The sequence below is a fragment of the Leishmania donovani genome, chromosome 16, assembly GCF_000227135.1.
Source record: "Leishmania donovani BPK282A1 complete genome, chromosome 16".
In the NCBI taxonomy this organism is placed as follows: Eukaryota; Euglenozoa; class Kinetoplastea; order Trypanosomatida; family Trypanosomatidae; genus Leishmania; species Leishmania donovani.
In genome coordinates, this window is record NC_018243.1 from 14,621 (window position 1) to 35,730 (window position 21,110).

General features: G+C 60.5%; 7 protein-coding genes across 7 annotated transcripts; all 7 read right to left on the reverse strand.

The window, feature by feature from the left end:
* Positions 1–615: 615 nt before the first annotated feature.
* LDBPK_160080 (hypothetical protein, conserved) lies at positions 616–1,815 on the reverse strand (the record flags this gene model as incomplete). Its single annotated transcript, XM_003859648.1, has 1 exon — positions 616–1,815. The coding sequence occupies one exon, from the start codon at positions 1,813–1,815 to the stop codon at positions 616–618; it is 1,200 nt and encodes a 399-aa protein (XP_003859696.1).
* Positions 1,816–2,968: 1,153 nt separating this feature from the next.
* On the reverse strand, positions 2,969–5,176 carry LDBPK_160090 (hypothetical protein, conserved; the record flags this gene model as incomplete). The annotated part of the gene is made up of 1 exon (XM_003859649.1): positions 2,969–5,176. The coding sequence occupies one exon, from the start codon at positions 5,174–5,176 to the stop codon at positions 2,969–2,971; it is 2,208 nt and encodes a 735-aa protein (XP_003859697.1).
* Positions 5,177–7,610: 2,434 nt separating this feature from the next.
* On the reverse strand, positions 7,611–8,594 carry LDBPK_160100 (hypothetical protein, conserved; the record flags this gene model as incomplete). Its single annotated transcript, XM_003859650.1, has 1 exon — positions 7,611–8,594. The coding sequence occupies one exon, from the start codon at positions 8,592–8,594 to the stop codon at positions 7,611–7,613; it is 984 nt and encodes a 327-aa protein (XP_003859698.1).
* A 1,032-nt stretch (positions 8,595–9,626) lies between these two features.
* On the reverse strand, positions 9,627–11,723 carry LDBPK_160110 (hypothetical protein, conserved; the record flags this gene model as incomplete). The annotated part of the gene is made up of 1 exon (XM_003859651.1): positions 9,627–11,723. One exon carries the CDS (start codon positions 11,721–11,723, stop codon positions 9,627–9,629), a length of 2,097 nt encoding a protein of 698 aa, XP_003859699.1.
* A 1,886-nt stretch (positions 11,724–13,609) lies between these two features.
* LDBPK_160120 (hypothetical protein, conserved) lies at positions 13,610–16,090 on the reverse strand (the record flags this gene model as incomplete). The annotated part of the gene is made up of 1 exon (XM_003859652.1): positions 13,610–16,090. One exon carries the CDS (start codon positions 16,088–16,090, stop codon positions 13,610–13,612), a length of 2,481 nt encoding a protein of 826 aa, XP_003859700.1.
* An 819-nt stretch (positions 16,091–16,909) lies between these two features.
* LDBPK_160130 (hypothetical protein, conserved) lies at positions 16,910–19,270 on the reverse strand (the record flags this gene model as incomplete). The annotated part of the gene is made up of 1 exon (XM_003859653.1): positions 16,910–19,270. The coding sequence occupies one exon, from the start codon at positions 19,268–19,270 to the stop codon at positions 16,910–16,912; it is 2,361 nt and encodes a 786-aa protein (XP_003859701.1).
* An 843-nt stretch (positions 19,271–20,113) lies between these two features.
* Positions 20,114–20,740, reverse strand: LDBPK_160140 (hypothetical protein, unknown function; the record flags this gene model as incomplete). The annotated part of the gene is made up of 1 exon (XM_003859654.1): positions 20,114–20,740. One exon carries the CDS (start codon positions 20,738–20,740, stop codon positions 20,114–20,116), a length of 627 nt encoding a protein of 208 aa, XP_003859702.1.
* Positions 20,741–21,110: the final 370 nt, after the last annotated feature.

Genomic DNA, 21,110 nt, shown 5'->3' on the forward strand with positions numbered 1-21,110 from the left:
TGGGCAAGTAGGCGGCACTCGGGGTCATTGTGTGCGCTATCGCGTATGATAGCGATGGAGAGCAGCAACACGGCAAGGAACACCGTCAGAACACGTCGTGGCGAATGGCGGAGAGCGTCGCGCCACCAGCGCCAAAGAAAAGCAGATCTCTGATCTGCCCAAAAAATGAGAAGAGCAGAGGCTCAGAAGGCAATGAGAGAAGTGGGAGGTCGGAGTCGGAAGGAGTACATAAGGAATGTGGAGGCTGACATTTGTGACCTTCTGGAGGGTGGAGCGCTTGCGATGGATAGAGAGAGAGGTGCGAGACCTAGCAGCAGCAAGGCAGAGGAATGCAACGATGCTGCAGAGCGTCTCGCCAGGCGGTGCAGCCCACGCGGTGGGAACGAAAAGAATGCGTGCGGTGACGGCGGCGCAGCACCACATTACTGGATCACCGCGGTGTTTGAAACCATCGCGGCTGTCAGGTGTTGTGTGTGTGTGTGTGCATGTGTGTGGAGGGGGGGGCTCTCTTCTCGTTTTTGTTTTTGGCTCTCGGCGTTGCCGTCGACCGTGGCAGTTGGCGGTGCACCGCATGATCGGGCACACAACGTCTGTGCCGCATCGTCCCTCCTTTGTTCAGCTGCATACCGCCGGACTCAGCGAGGTTTGGTCCCCGTTTGGTGCTGCATGCGCGCCGCGGAAGAGAAATGGGCTGGTTCGCCGTTGGAGTGGCAGCTTTCCCGCGTCCAGGAGGTCGAAGAAATTGCCGCAGACGGTAAGTACAGCGACAAGATACCCCTGTCGGACGCTGGAGACTGCGCTGAGTCCTTGCAGCAGCTGAGAGTAGCCGGTGGCGTATGCCTTCCGCTTCAGATACGCACACGACTCTGTTTCAGGCGCCGCACTGTGTAGAACCTTGCACCATTGCACATGCGAGTTCTCGGTCAGGTCACGATCGCGGCAGTCGCAGCACCTCTGCAGCGTCCAGGTGGTCGCCTCCAGTAGGAGCTGCTGCCGGTAGGGCGGCAGCCGCAGCAGCTTCACGCTGCGCAGACGCATTGCGGGCAGGATGAGCGCCCGTAGTGTTGCCTGCTGTGCCAACTCCGTGTAAAGGCAGCTTGCAATGGCGCCGGCATCCCCCATGCTGTCGCGGCATAGCGCGCGCACCCGCTCCTCCGGGACGGCGGCACAAAGCGCCTCGACATCGCCTGGGTCGGGAGGTGTGTGGACGCTGAGACAGCGTCCCGCTGAGGTGCTCGAGAGAGCAAAGTCGCGCTGGTCCAGCCCGGCCGCGGTGAGCGACTCGAAAAGTCGCGCGGCTCCGGCTAAAGGCAAGCCCCTTGCCCTCGCCACCCCAACGGAGATGTAGCTTGGCAATATATACGCCACCTCCTGACGCGCTTTTTCGTCCCTGCTGAGAGACAACGGTGCAACACGCACTACGGGATTGTTAGAGCTCATGTAGAGGCCCGCTTCGCGAAACGGGTCAAAGCCCAGTGCTCCCACCTCGCCCCGCTGCCTCGGAGACGCTATCGCGTAGCCGACAAACGGGACCTCTTCGCGGCTCCTCTTTCCGCCATCTCTGGGGGCGGGAACAGTGACAGAGCGGCGACGAGGGGACGATTCACTGCGCATCTCCGATACAATGCCGCCGCGAAAGGCCTCCAGGTACTCTAGTTCGACATTGACAGCCTCCAAGCGTTGCTCCATTCGCCCTTGCACCTCTGCCAGTAGGCGCAAGAGAGCGCTCCACTCTGTATGATTTAGAGACGTCGTGTGGCGTACCTCGGTGGGCGACGAGGATGCAGTTTCCTGGGCCATAGCTGGTGCGTCCATGAGCCTGCCACCTAATGTCAGCAGCACCAGAAACGTTATTGTAAGAACGAACCGAACGAGGTGGAGTAGTAGGCATGTGATCGACAGAGAGCGTGAACCGTCGTGAAACAGAGACACGGCGACAAGAAAAATGGCGGTGGAGCAGAGAGACCCGGCGGCGTGGGTTGAAGTGCCCTAGCGAGAGGAGGTAGGACGACACTGATCACCAACGGAGCTGTGGGCCGGCACGTGTCTGACTTCCCTCGCGCTGCACGTTGGCCGGAACGGTGCTGTCACACACATGCTTCACCCTTCTCAGCCGCACGTGCGCTGAGTGACCAACAATGTAACGACATCCACTACGAGAAAGGCGATGCACTCGCAGCAACATGGCCGCGCTAGAGCGCTTGCAGGGCGCAAGTCGTCGCAGAAGTCCTCTCGCGACTACAACACACGGACGCGTCATCGCGCTGTGTGAAGCTCTGCGACTGTGGATCGTTTTACCTGTGTTTACAGCGTTTATTCTCCGCCACGCTGGCATGGCTCCAGCGCCACTCGCCCCCCCCCCACACACACACCAGCAGTAGGCAGTGTGGCGGCCGGGTGGGATACGCTCGAGGCGCATGGTGGCCTTGCACACCACATACAAATGGCACAACCGTGCTCACACTGTCGCCGGTCGCCGCGACGCACAACGCCACCCGCGACCGGACAGCGGCAGCGACACCGCGCACGGGCCTCCCCCTCCCCCCTCCCCGTACGCCGTCGCCACTTCACCCTGTCACCCAGAATAGTTCGGTATTGGCAGGGATATAGGGGGGAGGAGGGGCTGTTCAGCTGCTTCACACAGACAGAGATACTGGGGAGGGGAGGGGGGGTGCACTGGACCTTCAGATGCCTCGCACTCAGCAGTGCTCCCCTCCCCCTCATCATATCGGTTTAGAGGAGGAGGGTGCGGCGGTGGGAAAGGAAAAGAAATCGTTCGCGCAGAAAAGAACATGAGCGACCCGCCAGCATGTGCATGATCGAGCCCCCCCCCCAACTGCATGTAACGGCACGCGTACACCGGCAGCATAACCGATCGGGCGCTTCCTGTCGTTCTGTGTATTCTGCTCCGTAGCATTTCTTCCTGTGCTGACTGCTGTCACGGTGACAGCGCTGGTCCGTTTACGTGTCAGCCATCCTCGTCATGAGCATCGTCTTCTTTGTGGTCGGAGTTCTGTTCGAGGCGCCGCTGGGCCTCTTCGTACTCCTCCCACTCCCTCTCCTTCTGCAGCCGGCGCTCTCGAAAGAACTTCGCCTCCTCCCTCTCGCGGTCCTCGACAAGCTGGAGCTGCGCCAGCAGCTCCCGCGCCTCGTAAAAGCGCTGCTTCGCGAACTCCGTCGCCTCCTTCTTCAAGCGGCGGTCGGTGCATTTTCCCTCCACGGACTCGCGCGCGGTGTTCATCCAGAAGGAGGATGTTCTGGCAAAAAAGGCGGTGAACGTCTCCTCCCTCTCCGGTGTCGGCACCGCCGATGAGGCGCCGAGCTGCGCCAAGAGCTGCTCCTTGTGCACCTTGAGGCCTTTTTTTCCCGTCCGCGTAATTCCAGCGACGGCGTCCGCCACCCCCACGACACTCGGAGTCACCTCCGTCGCCAGCTCCGCGGGAATTGCCTCCGGCGCCTCGTCGCCCTCGTCCTCAGGGTCGAGCACCGGCTCCCGCAGCATGTTACCAAAGTTCACGCCACGGCGCCCCATATCGTCAGCGCCATCCTCCTCGTCGCCGTCATCGTCGTCTTCGTCGTAGTCGAGATCGTAGACGGCGCTGACAACCGTGCTACCGCTTTCCCACGAAGCGGCGTCGCTCTCGGACTCCTTGCCTAGCCACACTGCGGCGGATAAATCTTGCGACAGCAGCGGCTGATACGTGTCCAATTTGTTTAGGTTCAGCGTGAAAAGGTCCGACATCGTGATCTCCTTCTTGCTGCTCTCAAACTGGCCGCCGTAGAGGTACAATGTGTTGCCCACCACCACCATGGCAGAGTCCATGCGCCGGTGCGGCAGAATTTGCCCGTGCCGGTTCGTTTCGTAACTCTCCTTCATCTCCTGGCTCGCAGCCGCCGTCCCTGGCTGGCCGGTGCGGTCGTCGTCATCCTCGTCGGAGGTCGAGCTACTCTCCTCCTCGCTGCTCGACTTGCCGCGGCAGAGATCCAGGGCGCTGAGCTGGGCGGCTAGATCATCCAGGCGATCGCACTTCCCAGCCGCCGCCGCGCGCTTCGCTACTCGCCGCAGCACGACAGGGTAGAAGCGCTTCGTGTCCATGTGAAACACATAGAGGTCGTTATAAAAGGTGGAGACCATCTTGCCCCCCGGTGACTCGATGTCGACGACGCCGCCAAACAGGTAGAGGCGCTTGTCCTTGAAGGCGCAGGAGACGCCGCAGCGGATGGGCGGCGGAATGCCACCGAGTTTGATCTTCGTCCACACTGGCAGCGGTCCCTCGCCGCCGGCGAGGGCCTTCTCCTGCCGCAGGGTTATCATCCACAGATCATGGTGCACCGTGGCCTCCGACTTCTTGAAGCGGTTAAACTTCTGCGTCGAGTAGCCGCCGTAGACAAAGAGCTCGTCCTGGTAGACGCTCATGCTGTGCCCGCTGCGCGCGTGCGGCAGGTCCGTCATTGGAGCCGTCTTCACCTGGGACCAGTGCCCCGCCCCGTCCAGGTTGGACAGAATCCACAGATCGTCGAAGTAACGGCACTCCTGTGCATTGTCGTAGAAGCCGCCGAACATGATGGCGTTGCGCTTCCACAAGGCCATTCGGTGGCCGCTGCGGGAGGAGGGGCCGCCCTTGAGATTCTTCAACTCCTCCCACTCACTGCTGCGGCAGTTGAAGCGCCACACATCCTTGAAGTGCAGGTACTGCGACTGCGACTGCGAGACGAACTCGCCACCGAACAGGATGAGATACTGCTTGTAGACCACGGCTTGGCTGCTGCTCCGTGGTGCGGGGTTCAGAGCAGAAGACAGGCGTGCCCAGGCGTTGCGCTTGGCATTGAAGAAGTACGTGTCGTTGTACGCCTCTGTTGTCTCCCCATTCCAGAATTCACCGCCGAAGAGGATGAGCTCGCTGTCGCGTTCCGGGTGCGGCACCAAGACGACGTTGACGCGCGGCGTAGGTGGGGCAACATTGGCGACCTCTTCCACGGTTTTCACCTTTCCTTCCTGCTTCTGGATACGCTTGAGCGTCACCTCGATGGCCTCTTCGTTGTTGAAGCCCTCTGCCGCTTCCTCGCCATTTTCCTTCTTCATGTTCTTCTGGAGCTTCAGCGCCTGCCGAGCGGCTCGCTTCGCGGCCTTCGCAGGGTCCTCATTCTTCTTGCGCTTGTCGCGGCCCTTGCCCATCCTCGTTTCCGCCCGTCAGGCGTGCGTGCGGGCAGCCTCCGACAATGGACGCGAAGGCGCAAGACGACAGGCGTGAAGCTAAATGCAGCGTCAGCGGTGCGGGATGCGACGGGGAGGGAGGAGGACGATCTTTGGAAAAAAAAAGAAAGAGTGGGGAATGCGGTCAAATAAAACTGTGCGGCAGGACTTCTGCCGTTGTCAATGTGGATGGGTGGTTTGTGGGGACCGGTTTCTGGACGTTTTTGAGTATCACTCACAGCGACAAGACAAAAAAAAATGCCGGAGGTTTGAATGCGAGCGTCGCGCAGAGTGCGAAGAGGAGAAAATCGCGAGGATCACGAGAGCCGGATCAGAAGTGCATGGCGAAGTTGAGCAAGAGTAACAAGTCAGATGAGTGTGCTCCATGCACGGCAACGGAATCCAGATAGCGACAAGGATGAGGTAGCAGGCCCACACGCTGTCGTGTCATTATCTGCGGGTGTGCCAGCAGTGGTGAAGCACCGAGACGCGGCACAGGAAGCTCGTGGATGCGTCGAGGTTCTGCACTGCCACAGCTATGCATCTCAGCTCTTGACAACAGCCTGTCCTCGGCCCTCATATCACGTGTCGCTGCTGCACCGCCGACTCTAGTCGACGCAGAAAACCGAGGGGTTCGCGTCGGCACCACCTTGAAGTTGTTGCGTACTACTCTTTGGCGCGCCTTCCACTGGGCCTCCTACACAGAGCGATAGCCGCCGCGGTCCCCGTCTGTTGTCAGAAGGAATGAAGGAAAAGGTGACGAGGACGCAGATCCGTGATGAGGTGGGGTCGAGGAACCTTGCACCCCAGCTCCGTTCTGGCAAGGAGAGCCGTGTGCGCAACATGTTCGACGAGTCACAGAACAGAGATCAAACAAGATAAGCTGAGCACCCGACACACGCAACAGTTGAGGCACGCCAAAAGCAGGCTCGTCAATACGCAGATCGCTCCCGCTGGTACTCATGCACGGCAACAGCATGCAAACGGACGCGTCGAGTACCCAAACAGCACAACGAAGACGCTTGTGCTGCATCGTGTCCGTCTAGCTGCTATCGCGGCATGGCTCCAGCGCCACTCGCCCCCCCCCACACACACACACACACCAGCAGTAGGCAGTGTGACGGCCGGGTGGGATACGCTCGAGGCGCATGGTGGCCTTGCACACCACATACAAATGGCACAACCGTGCTCACACTGTCGCCGGTCGCCGCGACGCACAACGCCACCCGCGACCGGACAGCGGCAGCGACACCGCGCACGGAGCTCCCCCACCCCGCGCGCCTCTCCTCCCATCCGATATGGCGCATACAAAACCCCTTGTCATTCGTTGTGAGCTGCTGCACCACATGTGTTCGAGCGCAAATCGCTATCTTCTTGCCTCAGCAGCTGAGCTTCCGTTTGGTAGGCGCGTTCAACCTCGTCATTGATTGCCTCGGCACGCTCCTCACACTTCAGCTTCTCAGCCCGTGAGCACCTCTTGTACGAGCGGGCTAACGCAGATGCGTCGCTGTACTGCGTGTAGGAGGAGAAGCTGCTGCGCTGGCTGAGCGCATACAGGTCGCCAGGGGACATGAAGGCAAGCCACCGCACGCTCTGTCGCAACATCGGGGCTGAGTACGGCAGGCGGAAGAGAGAGGGAGGGGGCAGGCAGGCAAAGATTCTATAGGAGGGGGAGAGTATAGCCGAGAGAATCGAAGAGGTGTGGAGGCGCACACGAGCTCTGCACTTTTTGTTCGCTGAAACGAGTTGACACCAGAAAGGCGCGCGTGCTGCTCACGTGCCAACGACACCAGCGCCGGCTCTTTACACGTAAGGTTGATGAGGAATGTCAGTGCCTGCAAGACCGTCAGGGCAGAGAAGGAGGCATTCGTGATCACCACGCGCGCCATGCAGACAACAGCGTGGAACCCAACCACTCCGTGTGGAAGGTGCCGCAGAGGAGCAAGAAAGGTTTATGGGAAACAAAAAAGAATAGAAGGGAATGCGATGTGGAGGGACGTGGCGGCAACACAACATAAGGAGGGAGGCGGAGAGGGAGAGGGGACGCGTTCGCGCACCGTTGCCGTTTGGGTGGAGCGCGGGGGTAGAGCTGCTCCGAAGCTGCAGGAGAAGAGGGTGAGTGGGGTTCTCACGCTTCCTCGCCTTCCCCCGCACAGATGCACGGTTGTCCTCCGTGAAAGTAGAGCAAGTCTTCGACAAGGAGAAAGCAGGATGCGCTTGGCGGGGCAAACAATAAAAAAAAAACATGAGGAAGCAGTCGTAACGAAGCAGAAACCAACACGAGGGAAGTATGGGCAGAGGTGCAACACACACACACACGCCAAGCCGTGTGCAGCTTTCGGCGTGTGCCCGGGCAGCAGCAAAGCATAGAACGCAGTGAACTGGATCGGCGGCGAGGAGCGGGGGAGGACTACCGTCATGAAAGCGACGGCAACAGCAAGCGTCTCTCGCACTGACGCTCGGGGGCCTCGAGGACGTCTTCTGATGTGACGATGCAGTCCGCGGCTATCGCGGGTGAGACCCTTGGCGCCGGTGCACTCCTTCTGTGCGTGGCGCCAATGTTGATAAGAAAAAGCGGCATATCAAGCGAAAAAGCAAGAAGTGGAATATGTGGCAGTATGGAAAGTCCGAGGCCCATCGCGCGGCGCTGTGTGATCCACTGCCGCTCGTGGAGACAGTTGTACTGAAGCGCGAACGCCTTCATGCGCACGGCCACCGCAGGTCTGTAGAAACGACCGGCGTAATTCACCGGGTCGTAGCGGCGGCACGTGAGCGGGGTAAAGCGGCTAGGGTCGGCAGTGCCCGCCACGTTGTAGAGCGCCATGGGACGGCAAAGCTCGTTCGCGTGAGAGACGACGCGGTTTCCCGGATCCGAGAGGTGGGCGTCTGTGAACGGTGCGCGATACAGCCATTTCGCCTCAGCCTCCGTTGCCCAGTACCGACTTGCGTTCGCGCGGCTGCTCATGATACGGAGCATGCACTCCTCCGTAGCACTGTCAAATCGTTCGCCATTGGTGCTCAGCGGAAGTGCGTCTGGCGCCGCCTGCGATGCCAGTAGAGCCGCGTTGCGGTCCTTCTCCGCGTTTTCAAGGCCGCGCACGTGGGCCTTCCACCGCTCTCGCAGGACGTCTAGCGGCTCCACAAACTGGGAGCTGTGATACACACATACGCTCCCGTTGGAGCTCACCAGTCGCGCCGGTGTAAATGGGCTGTCGGCCAGTCGGAGAGAAAGGCGCTCCACGACAGGGACGGGGACCCAGACACGGCCAGCCCAACCTCTCGTCTGAGCTATCGAGCACAGAAAACGATGATGCTCCGCCGAAAAAGTGTGACCGCACAGCGTTTGTGACGCCTTCGCTGCCGCTGTGCGGCCGCCTTGTTGTAGGCAAGGGTGCGCCATAGAATCTGGGCTGCACCCTGACAATAGCAGGGGAAGGGCCGGCCGAGCCTCCTCACCTTCGGCCTCTACCCCTCGCCTTTCGCACTTTATCCTTCTTTTCCTTGGATTACGAGACACCGAGTTTGATGGCGTGCAAAGAGCTCATGAGGCTGCGCCGGTGCAATGAGTCTGGTCTGCATACGACAGGCGCTGCGAGTAGCCGCCACGTGGGGAGAGGAGAGAAGACAGGGAGCTGCTCGCGAGTGGCCTTTTCCGATTACGCATGTGCCCATCCGTTGTTGCCGAGGGGAGGGGGAGGGAAGAACGGGTGCGTCGTGCCTGATGCGGGCGCCACGGTGCATACGGCTCGCTGTAGCCTCCATGAGGCCGTCAAAAGAAAGAAGACAACGGGAAGCGGGTGGCTCCCGTGCGATGCGGGCATGGCGGTGCAGCTGAGAGCGAGTGGCCGTCTCTGATGTCGCTCGCTGCTCTCTCCTTGTGCGTTCTCGTCTCAACGTTTTCTTTTTTGCTGCATGCGTCGATTACTATGCGCAGTGGGCACCTCTCGAATGTTGTCTTTTGGGGCGCACTCGTCTCTTGTGCTTCCTCCCTCACTACCCATCGGCAATGTCTACGTTGCAGGAGGCCCAGCGTCGTCAGGGACACTGTGCGAAGCCGCTGGCAGGCACCCCACGGCTCTACGGTACATTGAATGGTAGGATGCAGCGACGAGTGAGAGGTGGGGGGGGGGGCAGAACCAAAGGGGTACCAAAGGAGAACAGCAACGGGGGAGCGGGGATACGGTGTGTGGTGGCACTTGCGAGGGAGGCGAGGGGTGGGGAAGGCCTGTCCGAGCATGCATGCAGCATCCGCCGAGATCTTTGGAAAGACCCAAAACACATGTGCGCACAAGAGCGCGTGCCTTACCCGTCATCTACAAACTGACGCATGTGTAGGACGACCGCTGCCGCTGCGTCCTCATCCAAGCGGCAGCATTCCTCACGCGTCTTTCTCCGAGCCCCTCCCACCACCCGTCCACGCACAGTCCGACGCTCAGCGGTAGATGGCCCGACCTAGCTGGTAGCAGATGGCTGTCATGGCCGCTAAGTTCAGAATGACCGTCAAGAAGACCACAAAGCAGTAGATGATCACAGGGAATATCTCCGGCTCTGCGTCGTTGCTCTCGGAGATGCAGCGACACTGCTGAATGATGTCGCCGGCCTCCGAGTCACTCAGCTTCACACGGTGATACAGCCCGGCGATGTCCATGATGTACAGATGGTGCTGCAGCTCGCGGCGGGTGGAAATGCACACGTACAGGTAACGGTGCAGCAACGCGCCCCAGAAGAGAAAGGTGAAGAACGCGTAGGAGTGGGCGGTGGAGTAGTACTGATCGCCGGGCCTGTTGTTTTGGATCATCAGAAGTGTGTCGGCGATGCCCACAATGAAGGCGCACACGAGCGCGAACCAGAAAACGCGCATCGCGGTGGTGCGCGCGCGGTGATTGGCGCACGCAGAGGCGTAGAGGATGAGGGAGCGTAGACTGTACCAGCCTGGAAAGCCGCTGAACACGTTCTTGGCATTGAAGCTTTCGTCGAGATCGAAGGCGATGCTCGCATGTTTGCTGGGGCTCATGAGGCATCGGCGCTCTAAAAAGGCGAGGTTCGTCAGTACGTGCAGCTTCGCCCGGATTTCGCGCTGCATGTCTGTGATCTTGAGCACCGAAAACGTCAGCGTCGCCGCAAATAAAAACGTCGCGAAGAAGGCGAGAAGGGCGGCTGTCAGTTGGAAGCCGTTAGAGCCGAACATATTGTGCCCATACCCGCCGCGCGTCGCCGGTGCGGAGAGGCTCATTAACAAGCCCAACACGACGCCGAAGAGCAGCCAGCGGTACTTGTAGTGTCGGTTCATCACCTTGCCTTTGCCATCGTCGTCGTAGGTAAAGATGCAGACGCTCGACTTTGCATCGACCAGGCTCGCCGCCAGGGCCGACAGCTTCGGTGTAAGCCGCCGGTCAACCCTCTCCAGCCCGTGTGGAAATCGGAAGAAGCTTATGTAGGACGCTTTCACCAGTGCGACAAGGAGCCACAGCACACAGGGCACGACCATCTCCGGCAGTGTCAGCTTGCCATCTTGCACTTTCCCCAGCGGAACCCGGGAAGCCACAAGAATGATGGCGACGATCTGGCACAGCATTCCAACAGCAATGACGCACATAGAGAACGACGGTGCGTCGAAGTCGCTGCGCAGCGCAGCCCCACTCACTACGAACTCTCTCTCCTCGTGCAGCGAGGTGATGCGCAGCGGGGCCACCGGCACCCACGGCAGTGACAAAAAAGGAAAGAGAAAGACGAAGCAGCGCAGCGTGAAGCGCCGGACGGAAAAGATCTCGTTTGGGGCCGGCGCCGCGCAGGCGAAAACTGTGGCAGGGGAGCCGTACTGTGTGACGGTGCCATGCGCGCTGCTCTTCGCGTCGCCGTCCGCAAGGGACGCGTTAGGGCGGAATCGGACGCTCGTGAAACTCTGATTTCCTGCATCGAAGGTAGGTATCACAGTGAGGTGCTGTGGTGGCGTTTTGGGTGTGCCGTGCGCGTCCGTGCTAGAACTGAGGATGTCAAGAGGTGCCTTCAGTGCCGCGCCTTCGGGCGGTGCAGAGAGCACGAGTTTTGTTGGATTGCTTGCAGCTCCCCAGAGGTACTCGTTGACTTGCTCTACAATGGTCGCGAAGAGGGCTGCGCGGGCACGCTGGAGTACCTCGGGTGCTTTGGTGGGCATCTCACTCACTCGATTGCCGTCTTTCCAGACACCACAGATCTCGCGCCCTTGACGGCTGTAGACACCCTTGTAGATGGTCGAGTCCCTGAACTCGCCGCTGAAACACTCGCCCGTCGCGAAGAACATCGTGCCCGGCCCCTCCATCAGCCCTGAGCGGAACTGGCCGACGAAGATGTTGCCGGAAGGGTAGTAGCACACCCCAAGGCCGTGGCGTTCGCCATTTAGCCATTCGCCTTCGTAGATGGCGCCATTGCTGTACTGCAAGTACCCTACCCCGGTGCGCTCCGAGACGTCTGCCACAGCCGCGAAGTCAGGCAGCAGGCTGCAGCCCCTGAAGTCCGTGTGCGCTTCACTCATCGCCGACTCTATCGGCATGGCGCTGCGAGCAGATTCACCGGCACCGCGGCAAGTTTCCGACAAGGGCGCCAGGCAGAGATAAAGGGAGATATGAAAATGGGAGCACAGAGTGCACAGCGCAGGATCTGTGTACCGCCACAAAGGAACAACACGCAGGATCGAAAGAATGAGCAGCCGAAGGAAAAGGAGCAGTCGTGGAAGCAGGGGCGTGGTGCTCAACTCGCTGGAAGACAGACGGAGGCAGCGAGAGGGGAAACAAAAAGCCGCCAATGTATAAGCAGCAGCAACAATATGGGTTCAGCACAGCACGTGGCAGCGAGCTGCACCCGTGGCGCGCACTCCGGTGGACGGTTACGTCACGTATCCCTCCCCTCTCCCTTCCTCGTTTTGCTCTTTTCTTTGTTTTGCTACTTTGTTTCTGATGCATGCAGGACACGAGCGCGCAGACGTTTATGCGCGCGCTTTTTAAGCGCCACCAAGTCACAGTCGCACATAACAGCGTGTGTTAGTGTCCTTACCTGCGCTTGTGCAGGTGTCTTTGTGTCTGTGTCGTCCAACAACTCCACTCATCCGAGAACGGCGATTCGGAAAGGGCTACAAGCTTTCCATATGCGACCACCACGAGGCGACGGGCGAGTGAGCGAGGGGTGAGATGGGGGGAGGAGAGGACGCCGTCTCGATAGACTGGAATGGCCGGCAGGCGAACACTGCAGGATAGCCAAGACAATCCATCTCGGCAGACTGTTGCTGTGGCAGTGCAGCCTCAGCAAAGTAGGCGTGTGCCCAGAGCCAGGCAGACGCAGACGTCCCGCAACTTCGGAAATTCCACCAAGGCGTCAGAAGCTACCTATAGAATCGACCGCTGCGTCGCTTCTGGAAGGCCAGTGCCACGACTACTGCACTCGCGCTTTCCAAAGACTCAGCCGCACTTATTCTATTTTCCTTCTTTGTCCTCGAGTTACATCCAGGTAATCTCTGCGCTCGCAAAAGAACTCACACGCGCCGCAAGCGCAAGAACGCATAGAAGGCTCCCGAGCACACGCAGACAACGCCCACCAGAACGGAAACACACAGAGAGACGCACACGCACAGCGCAAGCGTACGTGTAAGACGCACGCATGCAGCATTCATGACGACGCGATAGGCCCGGCAAAGACGAGTGCAGAAGGGTGCACCAAAGAAAGAGGCGCCATGACAGCCACGCACGCTGGTCGATTGCACCGCTTGATTCCCTCAGCGAAGCAAAGCATGCACGTGAAACACGTCATTAAGAAAAAAAAAAGTAGAAAAATGCGTTTTCGGGGCTCCTCCGTGTGTGTGCATATACTTCGCGTGTTTAACGGAAACTTTCGGTCTGGTTTGTGCTGTCGATATTCCGTTGCGCTCTCGCGCGCACATCGTCTTCGCGCTCTCCCGCGCCTAGACAGTCATATGCGCCCAAGCACCGAGACACAGACCGGCAGAAGTTGATCAACGACGGGAGAGATAGCGTGAGGGGCGGCGGAGTCCAGTCACTTTCAGCTCACCTTTCGGTTGCCGCTCCCTTAGCAGTCCCCCATCCCCACCCCTCCCACGAGTTAATGCAATGTGAACGCTGTCCACGGGCGGCGCTCCGTTCGTTCGTTTATGACTTGTTAGTTCACAGGGAGAGCGTGCGCAAGCCGATGGTCTCCTGTCGTCTTCGTTTTGTTGTGTGTGTGTGTGTGTGTGTGTGTTCGTCGGGGAGAAGGTGGCCTGCCGTGTGGAGCGGCGTTCCTCGTTGATCGGGGGGGGGGGGGGCTGGAACACGTGACAGAGAGGGAGACGGTGAAACCGCTTCCCCCTCAGCGCTTCGCAGCGCTGGCTCCCTCCCATCAAGTCCCTGCCAAATTGCAAGCCATGCGGTGACTTCGCATAGGGCCTGCTTACAGCTTCGCTGCCGTGCGGCTGTGGAGGACGTCAAGGCCACGCTTCGCCAGCTGATCCGCCTGCGCAATGCTGCGAGAATCGGAGTAGCGCTTCGCATGCGGCGAAATCGTGCTAGACACGATGTCGGTAATGAGCATCGTGGCCTGCTGAAGGCAGAGGCTGGCCAGGTACACCTTGAAGATATCGTCGCGGCGGCGACGGTCGAGGTGCAGCATGTAGCCGCGCGCACTGCAGTACATCTCGAGGAGGTCGCTCGGAGACGGAAAGAGAATCTGGATGTCGTGTGATGCGTCACAGATGCCCTCGGGCTGCCTGAGGAAGCAGAACATCGACGCCGACGCGACGTCGACGAGCGGGTCGCCGAGTCGAGTGAACTTAAACTGCACCATGCCAATTAAATGCGGCGGGTACTTTGCACGGCCCTCCAGTGAGCGGTGCGTGAAGAGTACTGAGGATAGGTTGAAGTTGCCGTGCAGGGCGACGAGGCGGTCCGGCATTGGGATCATCTGGTGCGACAGCTGCGTCTGGTCAAAGCAGGCCAAAATGCCGCGCGACAGCTCCTCCACTGTGGCGGAGCGTAGCTGAACACCAAAGCGGCCAGCGGTGCCGCTCTTGGACAGCGCCAACTTGTACATCTCAATGCTTTCCTCCACCATGGCCAGCAGCGGGTGCTTGTGCCGCTTCGTGCGCCGCATCTCTTCCTCCGCCTGCTTCATGAAGGGCGGCAGCGGCGAATTATGCAGCACCGAGAGCACTGCAATCGCCTGCTTGTAGAACAGCTTGGGTCGGAGCTCCACATTGATCGACACACGTCGCAGAGAGTAAGGCCGGCGAATGCGCGGCTGAATCAGCTGCGAAATGGCGTTGATGTTCTCACCGTCGCGGTATCGGCGGAGGAAGAAGCGACGTCCACACACAGCGTAGGAGTCGCAGTACAACAGGGGCGTTGGGATCTGCAGCCCCGGTGAAGTTTCGTAGAGGTGCGCCATTGTCTCGTACTCGCGGCGGATGTCGGCGGAACCGTAAGGAGACGGGCCGCGCGGCTGAATTCGCAAGATGTAGCTGCCGGTGCGCAGCGTCAGTCGGTACGACTCAAAGAAGCGGCTGCCTTCGACGTATTCGAAGAGGACGGGGCCGGCCGAAGTGGCCAGTCCCGGCTGTGTGCGCAGATTCATGTTTGCCTCTGGCCGCGGCGGGATCTTCAGGGGAAAGAGGTGAGGCAGATGCTGCGCGCAGTAGAAGAGAATACGCTCTTGGTCCTCCTCGTCCATGCGGTAGCGGTCCTTTTCGAGAGTGCTCACCGGCGAGCACAGATCGTTCGGTGGCGGTCCGACGAAGAGCAAATTGTTGCTGTAGTTATGCAGCTCCTCCGTCACCCACGAGGTGGGCCTGCCGTCTGGGGTCCTCGATGGCCTGAACATCGGGGCGATCTCTTTCTCTACGCCGGCCACTACCTCAGCCCAGAAAGGGTCTTTCTCCGCGACCATCTTCAAAGCACGCACAATGTCCTTGTACACGTCGCACGCGCCATCCTCAATCAGCAAGACGTCTGTGAACGGGTTGCCTGGCAGTTCGCGGGCCACCTCGCAGTGCGCCTCCACGTCGTCAAAGTAGAAGATGTTCGGCTTCATATCGTAGCGCAGTGCCTCGCCGGTGGGGACGCGGCTTGTGCGCACCTCCTCCAGCGCCTGCATGAAGATGTCAGGATACGGCTTGCGCTTGTGGGAGATGTAGCTCTGCACATATCCATCGAAGAGGCCCGTCACTTGGAAGCTGTTCTGGTAGGAGCCGGCGCTCTCGCCGTACTCGACGGGGCAGATGACCGGGTAGGCAAAGGAGACAGAGTCGGTCACCGAGTACTTCATGGCCGTCACCATACGTCGGTACTGCCCCTCGAACTCCCACGCGTTGCCGATGGCGAAGAGGCGAATCTCCTGCTGACTCTTGGTGCGCAGGTAGTGCAGCAGGTTCAGCACATTTTTGCGCGGCGAAACCTTCTCGATGGTGCACAAGAAGGCCTCAACATCCAGCAGCTCGCGGATGTGCACCTGCACGACAGGGTCGCAGAGGAGCGGGAAGCGCTTCTTGAGAGCATCGACCTTCTTGGGAAAGGCAATGTTCATAGCTTCCAGCTCCTCTGGGTTTTGCTTGGAGAGGGCGAGCAGCATAAAATCGATCTCCTCCCTGAAAGCTGTGATGAACTCCAGCCGATTCAGCTCGCCCAGCTCCAGTCGCTCGAAGGCACCTTTCAACCCGCGCGTGCGCTCTGTGAACTTCGCCACGGTGAAGAAAAAGTTGCTGTACTTCTTCGCCAGAAACGGCACGGGCCGTTCCTGGATGCGCTTCACTATAATGTGCGAGCTAGCGCGCTCGAAGACGCACCGCATCATGTTCTCTGCAAGGCGCCGTGCAGCGGGGAACGGAGATGATGTCAGGACACCCTTCAGGTCCATCATGAGCACGACTTCTTCGGGCATTTTGACCTTCCCTCGTCTTCGCGTTCGCTCGTTGTCGTGTATGTGGGGGGAGGGAGGGTGCGTGACTGCACGGTGGTGTTCGCACAACGTTCTCAGAGAAAGAGCCGGGGCTATCGACGATGACGGTGGACGCCCTGAGATAAGAAGCTACTAAAAAGCGCGCATGGGAGAAGAACGGAAGGGGGAGGTTAGTGGCGGGGTACACATGGATGTCACACCAACGTAAACAAGTATAGAGGTGCAGGGCCACACTGGAACTGGCGGGAGAGACCCCACTTGCGGTCATTCAAGCCGTGTGGTGACAACGAAGCGTGCACAGCAACTCTGCAGTTCTGGACAGCACTTCCCTCTCATCCGCCACGGGGGCTAGGCGCCACTTGTTCTCGGTTTCGCCTGTGTTTATGCACGTTGCCGTGTGTGCCTCGCGACAGCAGGCACGACAACCTCTGCTTCATATTGATCCACTGTCCCCTGTGAACCCTCAGTAAGAACGCACACAGCGAGAGCGAGGCAGGCACACGGGCGAACCTGTCACATACGTTAAGCGAACAATCACCTCGCAGCGTTGGTTACCACGATTACCGCACTGAAGCCTAAAATGCAGGTGCGTATGTGTGTGTCTGTGTGTGTGGGGGGGGGGGTTATCGGTGATGACTGCCCTCTACACTTCTCCCTTCTTCACGGCAGGTGCACGCTGGCGTGTGCGGCAGAGGGAGGGAGAACAGTCCGCACCAAAGGAGCTCACAAAGACGAGTAGGGATCCGGGGTGATGCAGGAGAGGCGGCTTACGGACGGACAACACACGGAGGAGCAAAGGGTTCAGAAAGAAAGCACCTTGGGTGGGGGCGCGTCACGGCGCACCACCTCCTGCATGCACGCCGCCACCACCTTAACCGGCTCGGGTAACGAGGCACACAGGCCATCCCACGCATCCGCCGAGTTCAGAAGCGCATCTGGCAGCGCCGGGTTGCTGAGCACGACGGCTAGACACTCTGCAATGCACCGCGCCGTGAAGATACTGCGAAGGTTGGCGGGGGCCGAGGCACCAGTCTCCTCCCGTGCCACGTAGCGAGAGCATAAGACGCAAAGAGACTGCGCCTCCTCTGGACGGCAACGCGACGCGCAAGAGCCCACGCGCGGCGGGGAAGGGGAAGAAGCTGCTGTGCTGCCCTCAACGTGGTAGCAAAGGTGCGGAAAGAGCGAGAGAGCGGCATCTCGCCACAGTGTCATCGGAACGGCACCGCCGTACTCGCCGAACGCTAGCGCTTCAAGCCACGTCGTTGTCTCCTCGCTGGCCCGCAGCGCGGCCCCTGCCTCCAGATCAGGCACTTGCAGGACGCACAGCGCTCCTCGCATGACTACGCCGCGCAGGCGGCGCCACTCGCTTGACTCCTTGAAACTTGTGTGCGCGGGCTCCGGCCATCGGCACAGGCAAAGTACCATCCGCCCCAGCGCCGCACGGTGCACAACAGAGCCGTAGGACAGTCGCGAGAGCAGCAGAAGAAATCGCAGCGCCGCCGACCGGCTCCCTCCGGCCGTCCCGCCATCTCCAAGCGCGGTGCAGTAGAGGTCGTCCATGTGCATCAGGTGCCCTGCATCAAGGACCTCGGACGCCCACGCAACCACATCGTCGGGACAGAGGTCATAATTGGGCACGTGGGTCAGCATGCGCAGACATGCACAAACGATGCGCCGCGCGCCCTCCTTCCGCGTCATGCTCGTGCCTTCAGTGCGATGAGAAAAGTGCAGCATAGCCGTAGCCGCCACAAGAATGTTCACGGCATCACCGCTCTCCGTCGGCGGGTTCTGCACGCCGTGCGGTGCCGCCGTTGCATCCAGGCAAACCGGCTTCGGTGCGGCATCCTGTCGCACCTGAGATGCCGCCTTCTGCGTTCTGGGCTGGGGGCGAGAGAGGCTCGCAATCACATGGCCACCGGGCGTCACACCCGTGATGGTCTCGAGCAGCTGCGTCACGTAATCGGCTGCGTGCTCCACCTGTACCTCGAGGCCGGAGACCGTGCCGAGAATAGGCACCTCATGCGCCTGCAGGCGCTTCAGCGAGGTTGCCCACGCAGCCAGGTGCGGTGGATCGAGCCACTCCTGCGCGGCTGCGTGCCCGGCCGCGTCGGGTTCCGCAGCGACGTCGAGTGCGCGCTGCCTGGCAGCAGCGGAGATGCACTCAGCGTAGCGCACAAGAGTCTGGCTCTCAAGGACATCGTTCTCGGAGCACCGTCGCACAAACGGCAGCGTCGCGATGCTCAGGATTTCAATGAGTGCCTCCAACGACAACTCCCCCGACGTGGCAGCCTTGAAGAGACGTCTACCCTCTGCCATGGGCTGCAGCACCACCGTGCGGAGGGCAGCGAAGACATCGTGTATTGCTGCTGCCTCGTCGCTGCCCTCGCTCGAGTCTTTGTTTGCCTCTTGCGGGCGCGCACACGCCACAGTCTCGATGAGGGGCTCGAGGTTCCGTGTCAGCAGAAACCAACCAAAGACACAAGCATCTAGCGTCACCGTCTCGCCCACTCGGGCATCGCGCAGGCGCTTATAGAGCTGCCACAGTGTCGCGCGGAAGTCAGCGGCCTGACGGTCGCGCCGCTGGAGGGAAGCGTTTCCTGCGTAGCGTGGGCTATGTAGAAGGCTCTGGAGGCGCTGCACCTCCTCTACGAGTTCCTGCAGACTCACCGCAGTCCACCCGTCCGATGGCGTGGATGAGTTCGCGGGAACGGTGGCCGCCTGCAGCGGGGTCGAGGCGTCCCTCGCGGCGAAGAAGTAGTCTGGGACGTCAATCTGGGAGGCGGGCTCCGCAGGCTTTTGTGCTTTCGATATGCAACCCTCAGTGACGTCGACGAGAGCCGCCATGTGGCCAGTGCGCTCCGCCACGTGCTCTGCCGTCGTCTTTACCCGCTCCACCAGCGATAAGGTGCGCGACTTCTTCACCTTTTCCTCCAACGTGCGGCTCCAGCTAGTAGGATCGTACGTGAAGTGCTGGTGCGGACGAAACACATGATGTGCTGACCACCGAAAAGCGTTTTGGCGGTCCTGAATCTCCTGCGAGTAACTTCTGTCAGGACTGTGGTGGCGGTGAATGCACCGTGCCCCACAACGGAGGGCCGCGGAAGTGCTCGGTAGGGAGCCAATGCCGCAGACCCGCCGTGGAAAGGTACGAGCAGCCCGCATGGCGCGGACACGTGTGCGACGCGCGCGGCGGCCTCTCGAGCACCGTCGTGTCTTCGCAGTGGGCGCCCTCAGCAAGGAAGACAGAGGCGGAAACCGCCACAAGCCGTCGGGTGCCTATGCAGGTCGAGACGAGGGACTGTCGACCGACAGTAATGGGGAAACTGACAGAGTAACAAAGAGATGATACAATAGGAAGGAAGAGGTGGCGGCGATGTGCGGAGGACAGAGGAAGAAATCCGCCATTCGCTGAGGAAAGCGGGCTCTCCGTGCGTGGTGGCGCGTGCGATCCCTCGGCGGGAGAACACGATGCCACCAACGGCACGCTCCACCCGTCGCCTTTCCTCCGCGCTACGCCTGTCACCGAGACGTCAGCGGTTTTGCAAAGGCCTCACCTCAGAACGAGCCTGTACGGGTGCGTGCTCGCCTGCCGCGCACTTTCAGGCGGCGTGTCAGGCGTCAGGGGGGGGGGAGGAGGGCGTTCCTCGCAGAGCGACAGGTCTCCATCTCGATCCGGTGCCGCCTGCTGATTATGCGCTTCTTCTTTGTCCATTGTGTGTCATGGTGTACATGACGAGGTACACGATGCGTGCCGCTGAGCGGACACGTGCGCGTTGGCGCTACGCACGGGCAGGCGCGCGTCCGTGTGTGCGTCTGTGTGTAAGTACTTGTGTGACTCGCGTACAAACGGTGAGAGATAGAGGCACGTGCACGCGTGCCAGCAACGCGTGAGACTCTCCCCCCCCCCACACACACACTCGCTAAGAGCAGCCGACGTGGTGGGCACCTCGGAGAACAGACACTCGTCAACGAGACCAGACCGCGACGGTTATACGTCGACGTCGTTCACGTTTGGCGAAGACGCACCAGTGTGTCGTGCAGCGCTTGCATCTCGGCCTCGAACATGGCAAGTGCAGCCGCCCATTCCTCCGTGGGGGCATGGGAGCTTCGCTCCTCGCCATCGATAATGGTAGTGGAGGGGGTCGCGTGCGGTGCTGCGCCCGAGCTATCACAGTCACGCGCAGGGCATCGACACGTTTGAGGCGAGAGACGCGGATGGAAAGTACACTCCTCCATTGCACTCTCAACTACCTGCAGCTTCAGTTTTCGCAGTCGCGCCAGTCGGTGTCGTTCACGCTCGGCGGTGCGGGAGAGAAATTCCCGCCAGTAACGCGGCAGTGCCGAAGTTAGCAATTGGATCGCTGTGGGCTCATCTAACTGCACCGACGGCGCGCGCGGCGCTGCTGCCACTCCGTGCAAGGGTGCACGCCGCTTCGACATGCGCTTGGCGAGCAGCCCCATCGCGGGACGGTAGAGGTCCGCGGTTTCATCGGAGCACTGAGCCTTCATAGAAGCCTTTCGGTTCTGTCGTTGAGCATGCGCGTAGACAAAGAGCCGCTCTCCTGCCCGCTCCCCCACCGACTGTAGGTGCTGCTGCAGTGCACGGGAGAGGTCCGGTTTTGTGCTGCCCATCCCAGCCTCGTGCAGCACTCGTCGGCAAAGGAGGTGTTTCAGTGCCAGAGAAGGCGAGCGGCAGTTGAAGCAGCGCCGCCTGAGGGGAGCGGCTGCGCTTGGCAGTGAGGGACGGCGCTTCTCTCTCCACGGCAGCCCACGTGTGCCGGTGCGTTCCAATAGCCACCTCCCCTCTCCCCCGTGAACGTGTGTGTTTTCGCTTCCTCGCGTGCTAACACGCCTGTGCTGTCGCCGGCCGTCACCCGCCTGTTGTACGCACGCGCGGCCGTCGATCACAAGCGCGTCCCTCGTGAGGCTGAAGTCGAAAGAGAGAAAGCAAGAAAGTGGCGGACAGCAAGACGCGCTGAGGTGAGTAGTGGCATGGAGAAGT